The sequence below is a fragment of the Coturnix japonica genome, chromosome 27 (assembly GCF_001577835.2).
Source record: "Coturnix japonica isolate 7356 chromosome 27, Coturnix japonica 2.1, whole genome shotgun sequence".
NCBI lineage: Eukaryota > Metazoa > Chordata > Aves > Galliformes > Phasianidae > Coturnix > Coturnix japonica.
The window spans coordinates 4,537,758-4,561,650 of NC_029542.1; the positions used below are offsets into that span (position 1 = coordinate 4,537,758).

At 44.4% G+C, this 23,893-nt stretch overlaps 1 protein-coding gene across 10 annotated transcripts; it reads left to right on the top strand.

The window, feature by feature from the left end:
• Positions 1–101: 101 nt before the first annotated feature.
• Positions 102–23,823, top strand: ATP6V0A1 (ATPase H+ transporting V0 subunit a1). Of its 10 annotated transcripts, none has more exons than XM_015885703.2 (23): positions 102–225; positions 394–532; positions 706–784; positions 1,081–1,178; positions 1,557–1,685; positions 6,249–6,352; positions 7,197–7,323; positions 8,223–8,305; positions 8,990–9,083; positions 10,431–10,643; positions 11,283–11,433; positions 11,617–11,756; positions 12,271–12,428; positions 12,877–12,967; positions 13,709–13,827; positions 14,145–14,361; positions 14,569–14,676; positions 15,452–15,526; positions 17,195–17,302; positions 17,895–17,912; positions 19,365–19,482; positions 19,637–19,808; positions 22,965–23,823. In XM_015885703.2, the coding sequence occupies exons 2-23, from the start codon at positions 416–418 to the stop codon at positions 23,056–23,058; spliced, it is 2,613 nt and encodes an 870-aa protein (XP_015741189.1). In that variant the 5' UTR covers positions 102–225; positions 394–415; the 3' UTR covers positions 23,059–23,823. The 10 variants fall into 10 exon arrangements, 8 of the variants coding, with proteins under 8 accessions (XP_015741189.1, XP_015741191.1, XP_015741190.1 ...); XM_015885705.2 differs by having other exon boundaries at positions 6,270–6,352; XM_015885704.2 differs by lacking the exon at positions 17,895–17,912.
• Positions 23,824–23,893: the final 70 nt, after the last annotated feature.

Below are 23,893 nucleotides of genomic sequence, written 5' to 3' on the forward strand. Positions count from 1 at the left end.
CCTCACGCCTCGGCCACGACGGACGTGACGTCACTGCCCGCTGTGACGTCAGAAATGCCGCAGTGCGGTACAACGCGTCACTTCCGCTCGCCATGTGTCGTCACTTCCGGCGCCGCCCAGCGAGTCGCGCCGTCGCTAGGAGACGTGCGTGGTGACGTCACGGCCGGGCGTCGCAGCCGGGCAGCAGCTGGTGGCCGGGCGCTGCGGGTCGGGGCGGGGCGGCAGGTGAGGCCGCGGTACCGGGACCGGGCGGGGCGGTTCGGTCCGGTCCGGCGGGGCTGAGGCTTCGCTCCGCCCCGTGCGAGCTCGAAGGACGCGTGAGGGGGCGGCGGGGAGACCCGGCGGGCCCATCCCGTTCTCCTGCCGCGCCTTCATCGCTCCTCCTCCGCTCAGGGGCCGCGGGCACCGCGTCAACATGGGGGAGCTGTTCCGCAGCGAGGAGATGACCCTGGCCCAGCTGTTCCTGCAGTCCGAGGCCGCGTATTGCTGTGTCAGCGAGCTGGGCGAGCTGGGCAAGGTGCAGTTCCGAGACGTGAGTATCAACAGCCGGGGGAGAAACGGCCGGAACCGGGAGAACCGGGAGAACCGGCTGCAGCCTCCCCGTGCTGCTGCTGAGCCCGCACAGCAACAACCCGCTGCCCCCCGTCCCATCAATGGGGTCCGTGACATAACGGTGTCATTGAGGAAACGTTTTTCTCTTGACAGCTGAACCCGGACGTGAACGTGTTCCAGCGGAAATTTGTTAATGAAGTCAGGAGGTGTGAAGAGATGGACAGAAAGCTCCGTACGTCCCTCACTGTGCCCGTAATGCTGCAGCTTATGGGGAAATGAGGAATGTGGTTTAAGCCTAAAACAGTGTTAAAAGGCAAAGTGCAGGTTGGAGAACCTCAGGCTGCCTTTCTCCTGAGCGTCAGCCAGTCGGGATTCCTCCAAGGATTCATTCCCTGGTTAAAAAATAACCCAATCACAAAGTCTTGTAGGTGAAAGGACCCACAGATCAGCCTCCAGATGTGGGTTAAAGGGGTGATAACTTGAATCAAGGTGTCTTTTCAGCCAGTGTTAATGGACCTGTCTTTCCAGGATTCGTTGAAAAGGAGATCAAAAAAGCAAATATTCCCATCATGGACACGGGTGAAAATCCAGAGGTGCCATTTCCACGTGACATGATTGATTTGGAGGTAATAATGTGTCCTAAGACTTAAAGTCATGGTTTTGTAATGTTGCTGTCAATATTCCCCATCATAACATCATGTGCAGAATGAAAAACTCTTTGGCAGCACAATTTATAGTGGGTCAGTGTTGAGTCTGTGAAGGGTTTGTGATGATCTGAAGAATTCTGTGAGTCCCTCCTATAACGGGGACTGCCTGAGTCCAAAATGCTTTGAGCAGCCTGAAGAGAATGTCACAAATAGCCTGTGTGCAGCCTCCAGAACTGCAGGCAAATCACATGGGGGCATAACACAGACTGTCTGTGCTATTTTAGTAGATTTAATGGCACTTATTTATTCAGTTGCTTTAAGGCACTTCTTTTTTTCTCTTCTTTCTCCGCCTTGCAGGCAAACTTTGAGAAAATCGAAAATGAGCTGAAGGAAATCAACACAAATCAGGAAGCTCTGAAAAGAAACTTCTTGGAGCTGACAGAGTTAAAATTTATACTGCGTAAAACTCAGCAATTTTTTGATGAGGTCAGAATACCGGGTGTGGGGCAGCACGTGGGCAGCAGGTTCTCCTCCTCAAACTGCCATTTTTATTCTCAAATATATATTTTAGTTGTTGTTTTGGACAGCAGATTCATCTTCCTGCTTTACCTAAGAAACTGCTCAAATTGTGTTCCATTTCTCATGCAGCACACGTAGCCACCCATGATCTACCTCTTTAATTATTTTGGTTTAATTTAGACAATGGTTTCACTAAAAACACGCAAAATAAAGTAGCAGTGGTTCTGAAAGCGTGTTGACAGGACAGAAGTTTGGTGCTACAGTGGGCGAGTTTCATCATTATGTGTATAGATAGGCAGTCATGCCTCACTTACACAGAGGTATTACAGTCAAACTTCAGTGTTTGAATGTTATATGGAGATTGTTCATTAAGTCATAAGACAAAGTTCAGTGAAGTCAATGGATTTATTTTTAACATGTTGAGCCTTTGATCAAGCCCCCAGAATTTTTAGAAGTAAGTTCCAGAGGAAAACAACATTTAAAATCATTAATGTTATGTCAAGTGAGAGCTAGGGCAGAAAGGGTCACCCATCTCTTGTGTCATTTGTGATATAGTGGCCTAAAGCCTGAATAACAGAAGGCTTGAACCTTCATCTTGAAGCATAAGTATCTCAAAACCTTGAGGGTTTCATCAAAGAGCTCCCATGTGGTTTTTTTGGAGTAGCAAAGACATGGTGTTTGCTGAGAACGTGCCCAATTTCCTCTAATCAATGATTGATCAGAGAGTTCTTAATGGATGTGGCTCTTGGTGTTCACAAAAGCTGTGATCAAGAGGAGCTGGGCTTCTGCAAACTTCAGACTGTTTATCTGACGGTTTTTCCCTTGGCTCAGGGTGTCTGTCCAGGCATTAAGATTATTCTTGTGCCAAAACAAGCCTTCCTTGCTGCTGATGTAGATACTGCCCATGTGATCTGTTGGTTGCTCATGGGATTTGTTCAGTACTAAAAGTCTGGTCTTCGAGTGTTGAATGCCCACGTGGAGGTTGCTGAGAGTCTCTTTGGACGAACAGCGTGAACTTGATAATCTGTTACATAGCTGCATTAAGATGCTGATAGCTCTCCTGTTCTAACTGAATATTTAGTAATATTAATATATTAATATTTAATTAATAATATTTAGTGTATTAATTGCACTCACCGAGAGCTGCCTACTGCCTTTGTTCAAGGATGGTATGAACACACTAAAATGAATTTTCTACTTAAAAATCTGTCCAGTCACTTGCATATGGAGTCCTTGTGTCAGACTTCAATGAACTGGCCAGTGAAGGTTTAGATATTTATCATCCTGTTTGATAACTGTTCTTTGTAATAATAAAATGTCACACACTGCGATAGATAGAAGCGAACTGAGCAGTTCATGTGTGAAGTTCACTGAAGGTGACAGAACTTTGTTTCTCTTCACACTGTAATCACAAAGCTGTGCATGAGGTCCTGACTAACCCAGGACTTCTGAGCCTTGTGCAATCCTACGTATCCTCAAACACTGAATGCTTTACTTTGTCATGCTGTCATTTGCACAGTACCTTCAACACTTGAAGACTTCAATAAGTTGTAATCAGGATTGTGCTATTCATAGTAATAAGTTGCACAAGAAATGGCTTGCTGCTTAGTCTTTTATATTTAGCATTTGCTGCCTGGAGTTTCTGCAGTGGGGGTGGGAGGTTGTGAAATTCTTTCAGTTCTTCTTATGACCATTCTTGTTAGCGTAGCCATTTCTTGTTTCAACACACCATGTTGATGATTATGCTCCTTTTCTTAGTCTTCTTGTCTTTGCTTATGAAGAACAGTATGGGCTGGAGAGATTTCTCTGAAAGTTTTGCCATAAGCATCCTAAAGTGTGAGCATAAAAGAAGACTGGAAAAGTAATGGTTAATGGCATGCAGTCCCCGTCTCTCTTCCCTCTGACTCTTCTCATCACCTGCTTTTTTTCCTGTCTGTTTCGCATCTGCCATTTCTGTCTGGGCTCTGGGTTGATAATCCAGATGGTGAAATGAACCCCTTTTAGTTCTTGTGAAAATTGATTTCTGTTTTGATTGTGACCTGGAAGGGGCTTGAATTGTATGGTGCCGTGGCTGCAATCCAGAGCCAGCACAGAGCAGAACCTGAATCAAGAGTGTGGAAAACTAAACTTTTCTCAGATCTTGAGATTGAAGGTGCTGATGGGGGTGAACTCTTAAACTGACTGTGACCTGATGTCACAACAACAACAAAAACACATAGAAACAACCTCACAATAACTTTGATGTTTTGCTCACTGCTGGAGGCAGCTTTTGCTCGAAGGGCATTTCCTAGAGTTTCGTCTTTCTGCATCGTTGCTGATGGCACTTTGATTTCCTTGCAGTCTCTCCACTTTCTGTATGTTAATTCTTTTAACACTGGCACACTTATCCTTCCAGGACGGAGCAGATCTTACCACATCATTTCCCTTCTAGGAAGAGTGTTATCATCAAATTAAAGCACTTGGGAGATAAAGAACATATTGTTTTTTCTTTTACATACAGAAGAATTATTTGTATAAAAGTTCTTGTTTAGTGGAGCTAGTCCAGCCATCTCTTTTTTTTCCCTAAGCTGTTTTGTTTGGTAGTATTGCTAAGCAGGACCTCTCTTTGTTTGCAAGGTGTCCCATCTAAAGGGCACAGCCCTAAGAGGTAGAATTAAACATGCTAACCATGTGGTGATTAGCAGCTGTGCTTCAACTAGACTGACACTGCCTCACCAGCATTATCAGAGCACCTTGCTGGCTGATAAATACAATACAAGCCTCTTGAAATCCTAACTTTGTCTCATCGTTCTCCAACATCCTGAAATCTTAATGTCAAACGATCACTGTTGTGTTTGGTGTGTATGTTTTTTTGGGGGGTATCAGACTTCTGTTGTGTTCTCTATGGAAAAAAATATCTATATGTATTCACGGAGTTTGTTTGATGTTGCAACAAGTTGACTTAAAGATGAATGAACCAGAGTTTTGTTTTACCATTCCAAAGTAAATTGGGGGCTCTCCTACTTTTGTAACATCTGTAAGCTAAAGCAAGTGTGTGAGCTGCATTTCATCAGCCTTACAAAAGCTTTCCTTGCCCATAGTCAGTGCTTCTGTTTGGAGGCAACTAAAACATTGCAGTTTTCCACTAAAACTCTTGTGCAACTTGCACAAATGAAGGCAATATGCTGTACTGACAAACTGGCTGTATACTTTTGCAAGGCTGTGTTGCATGCATGCATTTTACATGTTCTGCTCTCAAACTCTACCTTCAGGTGTATTGTTGCAGTCTCCCCAGTGGGGCAGAACTGATTACAGAAGGTAGAATTTGGCTCTCGGTGCTGAGGGGCTCTGTGCATTTCTCCATTTCACCATATAAGCTGCAGAGGTAGAAGTAACTGTGGAATGGGGCTGTGGATGAAACATACATGAATTCTTCTGTATGTGCACAGGGGGATGTGGTCTGAGCATCCTTCCTGACTCAAGCTGCTGATTATTTCAAGCTATGTTCCCAGGAATTCTACTCTGCAAGTTCCTTGCAATGTGGGGCTGTATGAACTACTTCCTTTTTTAGTGCATACTAGTCAGTAACTGAATAGTATCCTCATACTGCCTTAAGCAATGCATCTCACTTGTCTGGAATAATAAATACAGTGAATGGGGTAAATGGCTTGAAGAATAAATGGATTTAAGCCCGAAGTGTGTTTCTAAGACGCAAGTACTGTATTATTCCTGGAGGGAGGACTTTTTACAGCCAGTAAGGAACAATTGTTACCCAGTACTTGTAAATCATGTTGCTGACTCTGACTGCATCACAGTGACGTGACAAGAAGCGTGGAATCCATCAAAAGATTATCACCTGATTCCAAGTGAAAAAGGTATTGCCTTGTTTCTGAGACGTGGCAGAAGGCAGACATGGAGAGGGTATGTGCATCGCGCATAACTGGTTGTAGGGTTGCAACCTTGCAAAGTGAAAGGCTGCCCTAAGGTTAGGTAAAGTGTCTGTGATGAACTCAGATGAACAACAAGCTTCTGTCTGTGTACCAGGCTGTTGTGTGACTGTAATTCCACAGGCACTTCTGAGTGCCTTCAGCATCTTTATTAATATGCAGAAAATGTTCAAACAGAGCAAGACTGAATCAGCTTCTACTTTTTTTTTTCAGTCCACTTAAGATGTAAGAAAAGATGACTAAGATGTGTCACTGTTTTATGCAAAAAAAAGGGAAAAAAAAAAAGGTTCTTGGGAACATAACTTGTAATTAAAACATATATGTATTGGAATTCTACCTTTCTTCAGACTTATGTATCCCACAGCCTGTTCATTCTGTTACAGCAGCCTTCAGACCTTTCTGCTTTGCTTTGATTCCATTTCTTCCTCTTGTTTTCTTCCTCTTGTGTTTCTGTGATTCTTGGTGTTTTGTCTGTCACCTGTATCCTTTTTCTGCTGTTTTGTTCTCTCTTTTTTTTCTTTTGTCTCCCCAAACTCTCCTGGTTCCTCGTTCCCTGCATGCCACTAACTAGTTTCATTAGATGTTAATTGATTTGTGAATTCAGGCTGAATTGCATCATCAGCAGATGGCGGATCCAGACCTGTTGGAGGAGTCCTCTTCACTCCTGGAGCCAAGTGAGATGGGAAGAGGTGCCCCACTACGGCTTGGGTAATGACAATTTGTGCCTTCTTCTGTCTTGTGTTAGTGCAGCTGACTTAAGGTCGTTCTGCAGAGTCTGCAGTGATTTTAGCGCTGTTGCTGGGTTTTGAATGGTGCTTGAAGCAGGTGGAGGCTGACCTAAAACTGTCTGTTGGTCTGTGTTCTTGTCCTGCACATGTGGACTTCATGCTGCATGAAGTTTCTCTCTACATGAGGAGCTGTACTAGAACTGTACTAGTCTATTCCTTGTAAATCTGTTCTCTTTGCTTTTTCAGACACTGAGCTCTCACAGCTTTGTTGAAACCAGTAACTGAGCACATACTGCTATGAAAAACCCGTGGTTCTGTATCTTTGTCACAGTTAGGCCTAGTTTCCTTGACAAGGGGGTGAAGGGACCCACGGATCCATGCCTTGGGAAGAAGCTGCTTCCAGGCTGTTTCCATACGTGTGTAACTCTGTGTGTGGACACAGGGATTTGAATCAGTGAGGTCTTCATGTGCCTAGAACGCTGTCAGTGGTAACCTTGACCGCTATAATCCTTCACGTGCGACGTGCCAGGAACCTGATAAAATGAGCAGCAGTGAGCTTAGAAACTGTATGTCTAAATGCATTTGTTTCCTCTTCTAATGAATGACTTTTTAAATGGGCAGTTTCATTCTGTTAAGTCTCGGTGTTCGGTGTAGTTAAGTTGTTTTATCTCTGGGAACATAGAGAACTTCCCATAATGCTTAAAGTATGACTTTCAAAGTGAGATTTTTGTTGCTTTCAATACATGCTGAGCTGCAGCTGGTGTTTTGGGTTCAAGGTAGTGTGCTGCTGTAAGTGCTGGGCTCACACACTGTCCCCTCTCCAGGTTTGTGGCTGGAGTGATCAATCGCGAGCGAATCCCCACCTTTGAGCGCATGCTGTGGCGTGTGTGCCGAGGGAACGTGTTCCTGCGTCAGGCTGAAATTGAGAACCCCCTGGAGGATCCCGTAACGGTAAAGTTATCCATCGTTTACAGTGGCAAAAGGCTCAGATGGGTAAAGGGATCCACTTACAGTTTTGTGCCTGGGATTTTTTGCAATTGGGGCTGGTTTTGCATAGTGTCCTCTGCTCAAATATGTGGACAACACGTGAATTTTTGGATCTTAAAGTGTAAAAAGAAGGGCTGTATGAAGGCTGCCCTGGAACAAAGAGAGGCGTACTGAACTCAGTAATTGCCTCTGTTTCTCATGCAAGGCTCCCTTGTTCTCTTGTCCTGACTGCTGGTAGCTGACCTGTTGAATTATCTGTCAGCAATGAGAGTCTTTGTTCTTAATGTTCAACGCTTCCTTAAATTGAGGTTACACCTAATGTAATTAATTTCTAAACATTATGGAAAGATTTCCTAAGTAAAGTAGAACAATAACTTGTCAACAAATGCAGGAAAGGGGAACTGGCTACCAACATGAAAACAGCTGTGCAAGGAATGCGCTCTTGGCCTCCCTGGAGAAAAAAGGCCACCAAACCCCATCATTTTTTTAGTTCACTCATTTTGCTTGATTCTGTAGTCTGCTGCCTACAGTAAGTGCTGATACATCTATTTCATCGCATCCCTGTTCTTTTGGCAATTTTCCCCAGATTTTCATGTTAATTCTGTGCGATAGGATAGATAATCTGGAGCATTTTGCTTCAGTAAATGCAAATACAGAAGTAATACTCTATATTGAGGCCAAGAAACCCTAACTGTAATCCTTGTGACTTTCTGTGTTAAGGTGCATTTTTGACTCACTGTACAATTATGACCTCTATGTGTACAGATTCCAGTGAAGGAAAGTAAGACACTGTTGTAATTTGCTGTAATGCTGATATTTGGACCTAGCTGGGCTGTTACAACACACCCTTTCTTCTGTTCCAGGGGGATTATGTGCACAAGTCTGTATTTATCATCTTTTTCCAAGGCGACCAATTGAAGAACAGAGTCAAGAAGATATGTGAAGGGTATGTAAGTTACTTGAAAGTCTTAGAGCTGGGCATCTTGTTACATGTAACTCTCATAGAATAACACTTAAATATTTGAAACACGTTGAAATGGCTCAGTATCCCTAGTTTTCAGCTCTTTGTTCGGTGATGACCTTAGGAGTACATATTTTGTCAGCAAATAAAACGTACCAGATGTAACTGTATCATGTTTTACAGTCACGTTGGCTGCTCCCTAAGCCTATAATGCTCATAGCAGACAACTGCTTTGTGTTAGGGAATGCCTAGAAACAATGGAGTTTGTGCTGAACTCTCAGGCAGACCTATTGGGCTGCCAGCAGGCAGTATTGTCATGGGAGACCAACGGAGACTGCTTCTAGCAGCAGCTGCATTGGCATGATAGGAGCACCCTGAACTGGGCTGGCTAATCAGCTTCATAACAGTGCTGTTGGGACTATATCAGTACAGGGAACAGAGGGGTTTTTTGTTTGTTCATTTTTCCTTTCTTTAGTGTTCAACTTTTGTTTTGGCCTTAAGCAAACTTCTCTGCCCATTTGATTTAAAGACTGAAACAGTGCTCGGCAGGCTTTGCTGATACTAAGATGCTCCTTGCTTTATTTCTGTGTTTAGTCTCTGCCATCTGTTCCTCTGATGGGTTAATGTTCCTCCCATCTTTGTTACTAAGGCAGCTTGCATGTCTTTCAGATTCCGTGCCTCCCTCTACCCATGTCCAGAAACACCACAGGAGCGGAAGGAAATGGCTTCTGGTGTCAATACCAGAATTGATGATCTCCAGATGGTAAAATAAATGCAGTCGATACTTGTTTGTTTAATTAGTAGTTGAATTTGTCTTTTGGTCCTATTAGAAGAGGAGAATTGTTTTGTCCTTATTAGGTGATCATATTTTCAACTGAGGGTAGCTTAAGACCAGCACCGAGCACTTCAGGAAAGCTGCTTGGAGGCTTTCTGCTCAGACATTTTCTTTTTCAGACTTTAGAGAGGTGGTTTGATCTTTGCACGTCTGAGCAGTTAATTATATACATGTAAATACAGTGTCAATATAGAACTGAATACCAGGGAGCAGAGAGGAACATGCATGGGTAAGAAGATACTGTACTTCCAGCTCTGAAAGCATGCTTGTATAATTGCCTGTTTCATCTGCAAGAGCTTAGAAAACATTTTATAACATGTCTGCTTGTTGAGATAACAATGCTAATTTTAACCTACCATGTTTTTTCTGCCTGTCTTTGTATTTTCACTTTTTGCTTTCCTAAAGAGTTTCTGCATTATGATCAAACTGTTGTGCAGCAGCCTGAATGCTTGCATAAAGCAGTCAGCACATAAAACTACTAAGTGCCAGCTCTGAAATATTTCACAATTGCTTCAAGGAGAAAAGGCAGTATGTCATAATGCAGGAAAACTGGAGGGATCTGAGATAAAGATGAGGGAGAAAGTTCAGGAACTAAAAGGAAAGAGTTGCATTTGAACAGCTTATTTGATACAGAACCCGAATCAGGGTGAAAGATTTGTGGTGCAGCTGTTTAGTGAAGTAGATAAGAATGCAGAAGCAATTTGACTATTAACATTCAGAGCTGCATGTGATAGCTGTGCCGTGTCCTCACTTTCCCTTGAGTCTCAGACTTTCCAGGCTGGGAATCTGACTTTGCCTGAGATAGATGTGTTCCAGTTAGAAAACACTCTTAATAGAAAACACTTCATCCTTTTCAGGGGGAAAAAAAAAAGAAAGTAATATTGGTGGGGGGTGTTTAAGGTGTTTATACCTCTCCTGCAGAGCTCTTCTCTGCTCTTTTAACCTGGGTGGAGGAAAAAATGTTCTCTGTTGTCTCTGAACAGCTTAGCTCATTGTTTGAAATATCCACTGACCTTGGGGTTGGAGGAGGAAAGTAGTCAGACTATACCTGGAAAGAAGCCCTAAACCCTTTTAGTAGAACTAATTGATATGGAAACTAAAGCATTGCATGCATGTGGAAATCTTGTGCGTGGGATGGGGGGCAAGGGCTTATTGCTCCATTGTCTGGTGAATAAAGCTTGTCTTGTTGGTCAGCCCCACTTCACTCTGCTCTTTGGATGCTACGAGTTTTGGCTGATGATTTTGCCTCATCTTTGTCTCACTTTTCCATGAAAGGTGCTGAACCAAACGGAGGATCACCGCCAAAGAGTTCTGCAGGCAGCTGCTAAAAATATTCGGGTCTGGTTCATCAAAGTCCGCAAGATGAAGGCCATCTACCATACCCTGAATCTGTGCAATATTGATGTCACACAGAAGTGTTTGATTGCTGAGGTTTGGTGTCCCGTAGCTGACCTCGATTCCATCCAGTTTGCTCTCAGGAGAGGCACTGTGAGTAACTGCTGCACTGCTCCTGTCTGCTCCTGTTCAAGCAGATTAGCAACTGTCAGCAAATGCAAGAGGAATGAATTGATTTTTCTGGAAACCATCCCTTTAGGCTGTTTCAATCAGCCCTCACAGAGGGCAGATTATCTAACATGCAGGAGTCATGGCTTATAGGTATTCTGCTGTGCATCTCACTTTGTTACAAACATGTTGTGTAAACTTTCAAGCTCAGGAAAGTACCATGATACCATCATTTGGTGCATCTAGTTAACCTGGCTGTGCTTTGTAGTCCTGCTGTTTTTATATACAGTGGAACTTAAAGGAATGAGCCAGAACTTTAGCAAGCTCACTCCCTCTGCTCATAAATAATGAAGAGTCGGGTGCCTTGGGAATCTTGTCATTTTCAGAAAAAACACATATGTCCATACTAGAAGTATTTCTCCTGTTATGTGATGGGGAGAGCTAAGGAAACTCGGCAGCTCTCTTCAGTGGTTCAAGAATATTTCATTGGGCAAGCAGACTACAAGAATGAAAGCCGGTACTTCTCCAGATGCCAGCAAGAAATAAACGTTTTACTCTGCCTTCCTTTGCCCTGAGGATGTTAATCCTGATTTGTTTTTTTGTTTGTTTTTTTCTCCAAAACAGGAGCACAGTGGTTCCACTGTCCCGTCTATTTTGAATCGGATGCAAACCAATCAGACCCCACCCACCTTCAACAGGACTAACAAGTTCACAGCTGGATTTCAGAACATTGTGGATGCTTATGGCATTGGAACTTACCGGGAAATAAATCCAGGTAGATCCATACTTTAAGAAGCAATGAAGTAACTTTTAGCCATGGTGTTTCTCCATGTTGAGTGGAGATTTCTAATATGGTACTTTGCAGCTTATGGAAGTGGGGAACAAACTTTGGAATCTGCACTATAGTAAATCTGGGCTTGGTCAAATACAGTGCACTAGGAGTGTCTTTCTCTTACAGCCCCATATACGATCATTACCTTCCCATTTCTGTTTGCTGTGATGTTTGGAGATTTTGGCCATGGGATCCTGATGACTCTGATTGCTATTTGGATGGTGCTTAGAGAGAGTCGGATTCTGTCACAGAAAAGTGACAATGAGGTAAGGAGAGGAGGCACCCTCAGCTTTGTGTTTAATACAGAGTTGTGACTGGATTTACTTGTATCTTCCTTTTTGTTACTCCTTGAAACTCCAGGCACAGGAGCAGAATGCCAGGTCTGTGTGCCACTCGCTGGGTAGCATCATTTCACAGTAACATTCAGTTTCTGTTTTTCCTTTCGGAAATTTGTAGGAAATTATTTCTTTCAGGTGCTTGAAGGAAATTGTTTATTGAGTGCAGTTGGACAGCTGAGCTGCTGTAAATGAATCACCCAAAACCAGATCGGATCGTAAAGGCTTGCAATCACTGCACATTTCCTCATGTTTGTGCACACAGTTTCAGGTTCTGTTCTTGCAGAGTTACCTCTTTCACTCTTAATCTCCCCCAAAATGGGTACTGTGCTGTCAGTCCATGGGCCAGCATTGCTTGTTCTGCCACTGACTGATCTGGCTGTTTTGTTAGTATGGGAGATTTCACTGGTTCTCACAGACTTCCTTTTCTCCTCTTTCATATTAGATGTTCAACACCGTTTTTAGTGGTCGATACATCATCCTGCTGATGGGACTGTTCTCCACTTACACAGGCCTTATCTATAATGACTGCTTCTCCAAGTCTCTTAATATGTTTGGTTCATCTTGGAGTGTCCGGCCGATGTTCTCAAAAGCCAATTGGACGTGAGTAAGCCAATTGGACGTGGTTCTGAATTGAATGAAGCATGACAGTGACAAGTAGGTGATTTATCTGTCACCATTGTCTTACCAGCTCAAGAAGACAAAAACTTCTGAACTCATTTTCAAGTGGAATAGGAAGAGGGGTACAAATGTGATACCTCTCAAGTTTCAAACCTTCTTGTTTTCAGAAAACTCATAAAGATGCATAAAGCACCGTTCTTATCATTGACAGCAAGATTCCTGTCCCTTGGTCTTTTCCTTGTGATACAGAATAACAGGTCAAGAGACAGGCTTGTTACTTGTTTGGCAAACCTCTAGGGCTGCATGGGAACCTTCACATTCTCTCATTTTGAGATATCCCTTGCTCTCACGAGGAAGAATGCTGTTAGTTTTAAAAGGAGGTCAATGTTCCTTGTGCTAACATTTATATAATCTACTTATACCCAAACAGAGATGAACTGCTTAAGACTACTCCTCTGCTCCAACTGAACCCCGCGGAAGCAGGAGTGTTTGGTGGACCCTATCCCTTTGGCATCGATCCGGTAAGAACTCTTCCTTCCTCTGCTGTCCTTCAAGAACATCCTGTGTGTAAACACAAAAGGATCTGTACAGTTCACTGCGAAAGTTTTCCACATTGTAGCAAAAGGTGTTTGAAATAGTTATGAATGATGATGAAAATGGATCTAGTTCCAAAGAGGCTGTGGCTGCAGGATAGAAAGACTTATTCTTGGGATCATGAAAGATTTCTTCCTCACCCTTTCCACCCTGCATTTTAATCATATCTTGTATGAGACTTTAAACATCACTTTATGAACTTACTTTTTTTCCTACTTTGGGGAAAGCCAATTCCCTCTTTCCAGTCAGTCTTGGAAATACAACTTCTGAGTAACAATAACTTTGTAGCTGCCTGCTTCGATAACACTACTCCGTGCTTTTAGGATCTGATAGAAAAATTCGCGCGTGTTCCACATGAAAGATGAGGTGGCAGAAAGTCAGAACTTGTGTAATTTCTCCTTGAAATGCACAAACAATTTTTTGTCAAGATAACAGCCCTCTGTACTCCTTTCCCTGCTGCTCTTGCCAAAATGAAAATAAGCAAGGTTTGACTCCTGCTCTGGTGGTGGGATCAGTCAGGGTTCTTATCAGAAAGGCTGTCTGCTGAGTTTTCCTGAGCAGATATCTGTATGACAAACACACACTGTTAGCTTAAACGGAACATTCTCATTCTTTTCTGTTTTCCTTTTACTCAGTGTTTGGCTGACTCAGTGTTGTTTTTTTCACAGATCTGGAATATTGCCAACAATAAACTGGCCTTCCTCAATTCATTTAAGATGAAAATGTCTGTGATTCTTGGCATTATCCACATGCTCTTTGGTGTCATGTTGAGTCTCCTCAACCACATGTAAGATCTTTGTTCTGTTTTTCTGATGGGGTGGAGAGAGAATTTCTCCGGGTGTAGTTTATGTATCAGTTTAAGATGCAGAAACCTCAGACTTTAACCTTCTGACTGAAGGGCATAGTAGTTATTTCTGTCTGTGTATGTATAACTATACGTGTCAAGTAATTAACTGCGTTTAAGTCATAGCTTTTGGAAGCACACGGCCTCTGCAGTTTTGTTAACAAAACTGCTTTTTTCTTCTCTTTTAAAGTGTTTGATCTGCATAAGACTAATGCAAACTAGATGTTATTTTAAACTTTCCTCTTTTTACTTCCCTCTAGATATTTTAAGAAGCCACTGAACATATACCTGGGATTTATTCCAGAGATGATTTTCATGTCGTCGCTGTTCGGATACCTCGTTATTCTCATTTTCTACAAATGGACAGCGTACGATGCTCACACATCAAAGGAAGCCCCCAGCCTTTTAATACATTTTATCAACATGTTTTTGTTTTCCTATGGTGATACCAGTAACAAGATGCTTTATAAAGGGCAGGTGCGTACTGTTGCTTGAATTGTAAGATCAGAGGTGATATTTGCCTTTGATTGACCTTATAATAATTGTAAAATCAAGAGAGAGTGTCTGTGTGAAGCATCCACGTACTCTGGGAATTCAGCCATTCATTGTTGCCTGAGACTGCCTGAAAGGGTTTGTGTGATCATGGACTGCTGCTAAATCATCTGAGGTTTGTTTCTTTTACAGAAAGGACTCCAGTGTTTCCTTGTGGTGGTGGCATTACTGTGCGTGCCATGGATGCTGGTAGCTAAACCTCTGGTCCTTCGCCATCAGTATTTAAGGAGAAAGCACTTGGTGGGTGACTACCTTGTATATTTTCAATATAAGAACTACTTATAATTGAAAAGCAGTGTTTTCCACCTTGTCCCTGGTATGTGGGTTCACACAGTGTTACAGACCTGTAAAGGCTCTCTGCGTTTTCCTGGGCATGGAGGCAGGTGGATGTTACTGGAGATGAAGTATTGCCTGCCTGCTTCTTGAACTGGATCCAGCATCAAACCAGCTTTAAAAACCCTTCCTGTTAGTATTGATAAAAACAGTAAAACCACCTTGAGCATTGTCAGCTGGTTCAGGAACACAGTCTTACTTGTTGCTGGATGCACTTCTGGGCCTTTGCTAGGGTGATGATGTAAAAGCAAAGAAGTTAACTTCATTGGCTGATAGACTTAATGACCATCTTTGATAAAGCACTTTGGATGGTTTAAAAAAGAAGATAGCATAAATCTATTTCTCTTTTTTCTTTTTTTTTTTTTTCTTTCTTTTTTTTTCTTTTTCTTTATGTGAGAGATTATCTCCTGGGGTAATCTCTAGGTTTCCCAACTGTATTGTAAGGAATCTTCCCTATAAAAAGCAGGATCTTGGCACATGTGCACTGGGGATACTTGAAAATTCTCCCTGCATGTATGGCAGATAGCTTTCGGGATGTTAAGTGAGTCAAAGATCAGTTCAGTTAAAGACACTCCCTCTCCCTTCTCTGACCATCTTTCATCCTCCCATGTCCCCTCCATTCGTCTCCCTTTCTCTTTTTGTTTTCTTCTTCTTCCCTTTCTTTTCTTCCATTCACTATCAGGAAGGGCAGCCCGTGGAGGCCCAGGTCAGCACAGTCCCGAACGAGCAGGCACTAGAGGCAGCAGCGGCTGCAACAGTGAGTGGATCTAAAAATCACCTGATGGATTCATATTGAATTAACAAGAGAGCATGAAATGTACCTGAATTTCATAAGTGAATGACTACTGCACCTTTAGGGTGAAAGACGCTTTCTCTTGGAAAGAGCAAAGTTCAGCAAAGTTGATGCATTCTGGAAGAGCTGCCAGGCTGCTGGATAATAGTTACATGCGCACAGAATGCAGACACACTTCTTTGCAGGAGTGTTGCTGAAATCGCAACCTGCAGAGCAGCACAAGAGTTCGTTGCTGCCACATCCCCCCCCAAGTTAAGTTCCCCTTTTTCCTTTTCTTGCATATTTGTTTAAGCTAGAGTAGGATTTTTTTCATTGAAGCATTTTTGTTTACATTCTGTGTTCCAAGCATGTTAGTGATGGCCTCCCAGCAACATCAAAGCAGTAATTACTGGTTTGGGGCATCTGTGCCTCTGTAGGGACTTTGACTTCGAGCTGCTGTAAAGTGGTGGTGCACAAATAAGCTGCAGGCAGCCCTTCGGTCTGAAAGCTTTCTGGGAGAGTGAGGATTGCAGCGTTTACATTGCAGCAGCTCCAGAACTTTATCCTCTCTTCTGTATGTTGTATTTCAGTTGGGTTTTAGTTCTGAATGCTACCTCTAAAAGCTTAAGTCTTTCAAACTATGAAACAAATTGTACTTTGTGTCAAAGGTGGTTTGGGGACAACTTCTCAGCTGTTGGCTCCTGTTTCTATTATGAAATTTTAAGTAGCTACACAGGTCAGAAAAGACAGTGCATCTCTTGTGCATAATTCACCCAATGCATTAAGTGCATCCAATGGAAGATGCTGTGAGTGAAGATGTTTGCTTGAAGTGTGGTTAGAACTGTGAAGCTGGTTGGAACTTTGGGAGCTGTGTTTAAGTTTGGCTGCAATGAACAGACACAAGTTGAGCGTGAAGGAAGAGCTTCAGAGTACAGGTTCACACAGACCAGGAACATAGAAATGGAGCAGTTCTCTGCATCCTGTCTTGGCAGTGAGACTGTATGTTCCTGCCATAAGCCTCACGTTAACTGTGCAGTGACTGCAGTCATTGGGTGACTACAGGAGGGGTTTCAGATGGGTTTGTGTCTTAGTCTTTCCTACTTGGAGTGCAGTGGATTTATGGCTGTCAGACGCTGAATGTCAAAACAATTATCTATAAAAGGAACTGTTTGCACAATGCAGAATTTCCATGTGAGGGAGAGTGTGATTTCCCACGGGTGTTGGTGTGCCTGACGTGGTGTGTGTGTGCATCTGTGTGAGCCACGATGTGACTTGTCTCATCTGCAACAACAGTGGTGTTTCACTCAGTTTCTAATGCTTGCTTCACAGCTGCTGTTGTGCAAAGCGTTGGTTCACATCAGTTACAGCAAACGTCCTCATGAGAGATTTGGCATTTATTATACTTAGGCTTGCAACTACTTTATAGAAACGTATCAAGTATTTGTTCAGATTTCTTTTTCCCAGCCTTACAGGATTCAGCATCTTTTCCATCCAAGCTGAGAAAAGGAATTGCACAGCTGATTAAACCTGGGCTTTAATATTTTGTCTTCTTCTGTGAGCGACTGCTGCTGCACACGGAGTCATAAGAAGCATCTGCTGTTAGAGGAAACCACAAACAACATTTTTTATTCTTTCTTTTTCTTCATGTTTTAGGGAACACACAACTTTGGTGGGATCCGGGTGGGCAACGGACCAACGGAGGAGGATGCTGAGATCATCCAACACGATCAATTATCTACCCATTCTGAGGAGGGGGAGGAGGTAAGCACCTGAGTGTGCTCTGTCTCAAATCAATGCATTTGGGGACAGAACGTGCTAGTTTGGCTGTATTTCCAAGCTGTTTGAATAGCAACATTCTCAGAGAAGTGGTTTCATAGCAGTAAAGTACTGCAGTCTAATGGTCATTCCCAGGACTTCAAGGCAGGGAAATAGTATAATTTGCAGGCAAAGGAAAATTCAGCTCTGTTTGTCTTCATTAGGAGCCACCATCTCGCAGGCTGTGCAGTGAGGGTTGCAGAATGCTCCCACACACAGCACATGCCCTGGCTGAAGTGCAGTTTGTTTGTGCTTTTTGCTTCTCCAATGATAGCCAAAATCCGAGGCCATTTTTCTATAGTAGTGAGATTCTAGTTTTTGTATTTGCTCTGGCTGTGGGGTTACATTGGCTGCTTTGTCTCACCTCTGGTGGAGAAGAAAAAGGAGACTAGCTTTTTACTTTGGGAGTTTTTTGCCTCCATGTAGTGCATGTGATTTGTTACTGCTTTACTGTGTTATGGTTAGGAGGGAATGATTGAATGTGTCATGATAAATGTTGACTGAGACACCACACTAAATGTGAACTTATGTTTTCAAGCCTACAGAGGATGAGGTGGTAAGACTACAGCCAGCTTTGCTGCATTCATGTGTATCTGGAACGTTTCCCATTGGTGTAAACCACGCACTGAACTGAGCGTTATGTCATGGCATCTTCCTTTCCAAAAGATCCAGCTATTGACATGCTAAAGGCCATCTTTAATCCTTCATACAGTGTCATGCCCACTAACAGACCTACGATCACTACGTTTCTTTAGCTTGTTTGTCTTATCCCCTGCCTGCAGATCTCTTAGTTTACCCAGAAAGCTGTTGAGCCAGGACTATGAAAATGAAACATTTAAGCATTTAAACTTCTAAAGAAGTCTCATTTGCCTTAAGTTGTGTCTTTGGTAATTCTGCACTGCAATAAAACATTTAAAGCTGGTAGGCTTCTCCCCCTCCCCCCAAATGACTTCAATTTTAAGGACAATATTGGTCATTGCCAATGATAAAATACAACAGATCCGGTCCAGTTTTCATACAGTTCAGCAGCTGAACTATCTGCCCCCAGCAGAGTGATGGACTCTCTCCAGCAGTTGCATGTGTCTGTGAATTGTCATTGTTGAAATATTTATTGCATTCCTTTAATTGCACACTGCTGTGCAGCGTGTGCTGGGAGGTGGCACTGTTTGCTGGGACAGGTTTTACTGAAGAACGCTGCAGCTCTCACTCTGCGGAGGAAGAATTACACTTTTGACAGTTGGTTTAATTTTGCTGCTTAAAATATTTGCTGCCCTGCATATATTGAGGGTGAAATGAGAACAGAAATAGCCTGCTGTGCATGCCTGGAATGCAGGTCGCTCCGCGTCTTTAGAATATCACGTTGACTTGACTTAAATATGAGCAGTTTCTGAAGCACAGATTAAATCCAAAGCGTAGGGATTGCTTTTGCAAGGTGAGCAATAAGAAGCTGTCCTTCATGGCAGACTTTCTTATGGTTTTTTAATTACTGTTTCAAAAAATTACCAAGGCACAGAGACTTATTAATTGTACAAAACCGCTTTGTGCATTATGTTTGCTTTCAGAGGGGATAAGTCCCTGTTTTGCAAAACAGTCTTTTCACAGAGGTGCATTACACAGTATTGACTTGGAATACTGTCTCTTCTCTTGTAGAAGTACCTGCAGTTTACCAGTGAACTCATACAAACACCATCTTGTTGCTGTACAGTCTTTTCCTGGCAGAGTCAATGGTAGAATTCAAAATACCTTGATTTTGTGCAATAGGACATGAAAACAGTCCTTAAAGCTGCAGCAGTGAACTGTCTTTCTACAAAACCTAGTAAAACAAGAGAAATTGGTTTTAATTCATAAAACTGACAAGCTAAACCAGGAGAAGACGGTATCAGTGTCTAAGTTCAAACACGATGTCCTTGGTGATAGCACCAGGTAGTTTGCTTGTCCTCCCCACTCTGCCAGCCCTTCCTCCCTGCACATCTCGCAGCTTTCTTCATTTTCTGTGTTCACTTTGCAGTTTGACTTTGCTGACACTGTGGTGTACCAGGCCATCCACACCATTGAATACTGCCTGGGGTGCATCTCCAACACCGCGTCCTACTTGAGGCTCTGGGCTCTCAGTTTAGCCCATGCACGTGAGTACTCCTGGAGTGGAAATTCAGCTCAGTGTCACTTCATTATGGTAGAAGGTTTTTTCCTCGACTTCAGCTTTTGCTGTATAAGAAAAGTGCAGCTCGCTTCTTGTTGGATGCTCTGAAATGAGTCCTTTTGTCTCTCTTCTCCTGGCAGAGCTCTCGGAGGTGCTCTGGACCATGGTGATCCACACTGGGCTCAGCGTGAGGAGCCTGGCTGGAGGCTTTGGCCTTTTCTTCATTTTTGCTGCTTTTGCTACCCTGACAGTAGCAATTCTCCTGGTCATGGAGGGCCTGTCTGCTTTCCTCCATGCTCTTCGCTTGCACTGGTGAGTTACAGCAATGATCATAGGCATAAACTTTGCTTAGAAACTGTGGAGGGAGAGCAGCTGAACTCTAATTAAAAATAAATTAGACCTGAGCTTTGTGACCAGGAAATGCAGGGCTGGCTGTAGCCATCTTGTGCCGAGGGAGCCCATGTGGGGGCTGCTGCTGAAAATGGCTGCTGGATGGTGCTTGTGTTTTTCCTGGCTTCCAGCCTAGGAATCTGCATACCAGCCACTCGAGGCCTTGCTGGCTGGTGTTTCCTCATCCTCACACTGCTGTCACTGTACTGCACAGTTCCATCAGTGTGAAAGGAGTTCTGCACACCCTGCCCAGTCTTGCTGCTAACAGTCCAAGGAGAGCAGAGGTGCCATGCAGAGCACAGCAGGGCCTTGTTGGGAGCTGCAGAACTGAAGCTCTTGAGTCATATTTTCCCTGAACATGTTTCAAACTTGTAAAACCTTAGATTACATTCTCTAAGATAGAACCTGCTCAAGTTTAGTCTCTGAGCAGGGATCTGGAGGCAGTACTTCAAACTGAATGGGATGTGTTCTGCGTTTGTTTGGATTTCCATTATCAGTGGAATGAAGGGTGCACCTGCAGCTGTTCAAAACAACATGCTGTTAACATTCCTTTTTGTTTCCGAGCTTGAAACTGGTGAACTTCCAATGGTGTGTGTGTTCCGTTCTGAGAAGGAAGGTGTGTGGGGGGAAAGAAAATAAAACTGCCCTGGGAGGAGCAGATCAGATTTTGTGACTTGAGGACAAGAGTCACCTATGTGGAATTCTGAAGGTGTGGGTGGTTCACCCTTCCTGGAAGGGGGAGTCATTTAACACGTCTCATTAGTGAGAACAGATTCTTCCCAGAGTTCTACTTAGCAGTGCCAGATGAGGAAGACTTGCTGTGTGCTTTTGCAGAACGCGTGCATTCCTTCTGCAGGCTGGGTTCTTCTGGGGGCATTTTGGGGTGGAGAAAGCACTCAGAGTGCTGCCAACATTGCAATTCCATATCAGTTCTGCAGGAGCTTGGTAGCTGCCCAAGCTGTTCCTTTCATTGCAACATCACCATACTGAAATATAATTCTGTGTTTGCTTTTTTTTGTTTGGCTGTCTGGTTTGACATTGCTGCTCATGTCCATGTATCTTCAGGTACAACAAATGTGGTCAGCCTCAGACAGCCATGCGAAATAAATGAAGAGCTGCAGTTCTGTGCTGCCCTGGCTGGCTGCTCCCAGCTGTAAGCTGACCCTGCCCTGCGTGGGCAGCGCCTGCAGCCCTCAGGGGTGTCACTTTCTGGAGGCGTGGGTGTGCTGGGGCCGTGTCCTGCTCACCGCCCACCTCCCCACCCACCTGCCAGAATCCCAGTTATTTTTCTTTGTAAAGGTCAGGAGCTTGGGCTTGTCCTCTGGGCAGCCGTACCTCATCTCCCTTTGTAGGACAGAGTGACCTGTGGCATGAAAACCTGCTGCCATCTGGGCAAACCTGCACCCTGATCTCTTGGTGCATGCAGAGCGTCTGCCCTCTGAACCACTGCTGGCCTCGTGTGTCAGCACTGCACTAAGAATCCAAATAACACGTAGGAATTTACCCTTATACTGAATGCAAGTTGGGTTTCCTGCCCAACAGGCATCTCTCTCTCCAGCTGCTTTCTGCTGGGGCTGTGAGCTGCCCAGTTTTCCAAACAGTCTGGGAATTCTTTGACTGTCTGTTGGACAATGCATGCAATTGCAGCACTCAACTATTGCTATGAGAAAATCTGTTTTGTTAATGCAATGCTGTTCATTGACAGTGCGGTGCTGTGCAGTAGATTCTTTTGCAGGACTTGATCAGTGTTGAGGGCAGTTCAGCAGCAGAGGCAGCTCACAGACAGCGAGTGTTCCTGGACACAGCAGGTTCTGATTCCAAAAGGGACCTCAGGTTCCTCTGCACAATTGCAGGAAGAACACGGAGCCGTTCAAGCTGTGCCATTTAGTTAAAGCAGTTCTCCAACTCCAGCAGTTCTCCAACCTCCCAGCAGCCGCTCCCTGAGTTCCAGGCATCCGGCTGCCCACTCAGTCTGCCCAAAAGGCGCTTTCTGATATCAGGGTCAGCTGGAATAGTTCATCACTGGGGTTAAAGTTGCACTTACAGTGGGGTCTGTGTGAGTCAGATACCCGACCAGCTGCCTCTTGTTTCCCTTTGCTTACGGAATCGTTCCTGACTCACAGAGCACTTACGGAGATGATTGAGGCTCCTGACAAACTGGTGCCTGTTGGCAGGGAGCCCTTCCTCCCACATGGAAAATCCTGCTCATCCCAGGGATTCCTCTGCAGGGAGCTCTGATCTCATCTGCACCAACAGGCAGCAGAATGCATCGGGGAAAGTGTTGTTTTGAAGGTTTCAATCCTGAGCTCAGAAGCCACTTTTTGCCCTGAAATACCAGATTTTGCCTCAATCCTCAATTTGGGGAAAAAATAACTAAAATGAGTCTTTTTCTACTTGTTCTGAATGGCGTTTTGAGCTGCTGTGCCACCCGCTGTCTCCTGATTCCTGCAGACGTGGTGTTTTGGTGGACCACGCAATGGAAAGTTTTCCTCACGAGGCTCATGGAACATTGTGCCTGTTCTTATTGTGCCCCATGGGGTCCTTTATTTCTTTCCCTGTGTGGCTGTTCCTGACCATTGCAGGGATCTCCAGAATTAGTCTTTTTTTAAAGCGAGTTCCTGGGGGCAGTGAGCAAACCAGGCCCCGCTGTGTTCCCATCAGACAAGGTGCTCATTGTGAGCTCAGGAGCTGTGTGGGCTTCAACCAAATGCGCTTCAGCAAACAAACAGCAGTCAGTGGTGGTGGAAGTCAGCGCAGCATCACGAGGCTGGGTGTTGTTGCAGCTCAAATGGAGCTTTTGGTAGCGTGACCTTGCAGCGAGCGCCGTGTGCTGCTCGTGGGGGTGGTGGGGAATCCTTCCTGTTTTTGTTGCTCTCTGTGTTGCCTGTGGGTGGGATTGGAGCCCTGCAGTTCTGTGCTCCAGAAACATCACAGTGGTTTTTGTGCCAATGGAAGCGCTACGTTATAATATTTCTCTTTAAAGCTTCACTTTTTATAGTCCATAAACAGCTACTTGCTAATCCCTGACTCCTATGAGAGCTGCCTTCCTGACCAGCAATTACCTTCCTTCTCATGCAGGATCGAGTTCCAGAACAAGTTCTACACTGGCACAGGCTTCAAGTTCCTCCCGTTCTCCTTCGACACCATCCGCGAGGGGAGGTTTGACGATTAGCGTCCCCTGTGCTGCAGCCCCGTGCTCTGAGCCCGTCTGTGTCCCCATAGTGAATGTAACTTATTGCAGCCTCTGAGTGCTGATGTTCCTGGGTTAATGAGTGACGCCTCAAAGAATCGTCCCCCTTCAGTCCCCGCTGCAGCGTCTCGCTGTGGTGTCACCGAGCTGCTCGTGCTGTGAATTTCCTGCGGGTCTATCAGGGTATTTGAGAGTAACGGAGCTACAGCTGAGCGGGCAGAGGGTGCAGTGCCCACAGCACGTGGGTCCTGCTCAGGATAAGGGGCTTTGGGGGCACTTTGGTGCTGTTCCTCCACGTCTCCGCTCCATCCCAGTGCAGGTGTGCAACGTGCACTGTGCAGAGTGGGGGCAGCTCCGGCCCTTCTCAGCCCGTTGGGGTGCAGGGTTGTGTTGTGAGTTGTGTTGTGTTGTGCACTGTGGTGTTGTGTTGTGTTGTTGTGTTGTTGTGTTGTGTTGTTGTGTTGTGTTGTTGTGTTGTGCATTGTGTTGTTGTGTTGTGTTCGTGCTGTGGCTTTTAGTTGTAACAATATTGTGTGTGAGCAGAGTAGAACAGGAACACGAACCCCCCCCACCTGGGAGCATCTCCTGCATCGTGTGTATCTGTATGTGTGTGTGTGTGTGTGTGTGTATTTGTGTATCTGTGTGTATTATCTGTGTGTGTCGTTGCGGTGCTCGGGGCAGTGACGCGGTGGCTGGAATCACTGTTGGCATTAATCGATGTCTGTGCATTAAAGGCGCTGAGCTGCACTGCGGGCTCCGGGCTGGTTTTGATCGGGGTCTGACGGGTCCTGCGTGTGCTGCGTTGGGTGCTGAGCTG

Bases quoted from the DNA above. Each gene is read 5' to 3' on its own strand.
- ATP6V0A1 (XM_015885703.2), top strand. From the start codon at position 416: ATGGGGGAGCTGTTCCGCAGCGAGGAGATGACCCTGGCCCAGCTGTTC. The intron at 11,434-11,616 runs GTAGATCCATAC...TTTCTCTTACAG, and splicing joins TTACCGGGAAATAAATCCAG to CCCCATATACGATCATTACC. The intron at 11,757-12,270 runs GTAAGGAGAGGA...CTTTCATATTAG, and splicing joins CACAGAAAAGTGACAATGAG to ATGTTCAACACCGTTTTTAG.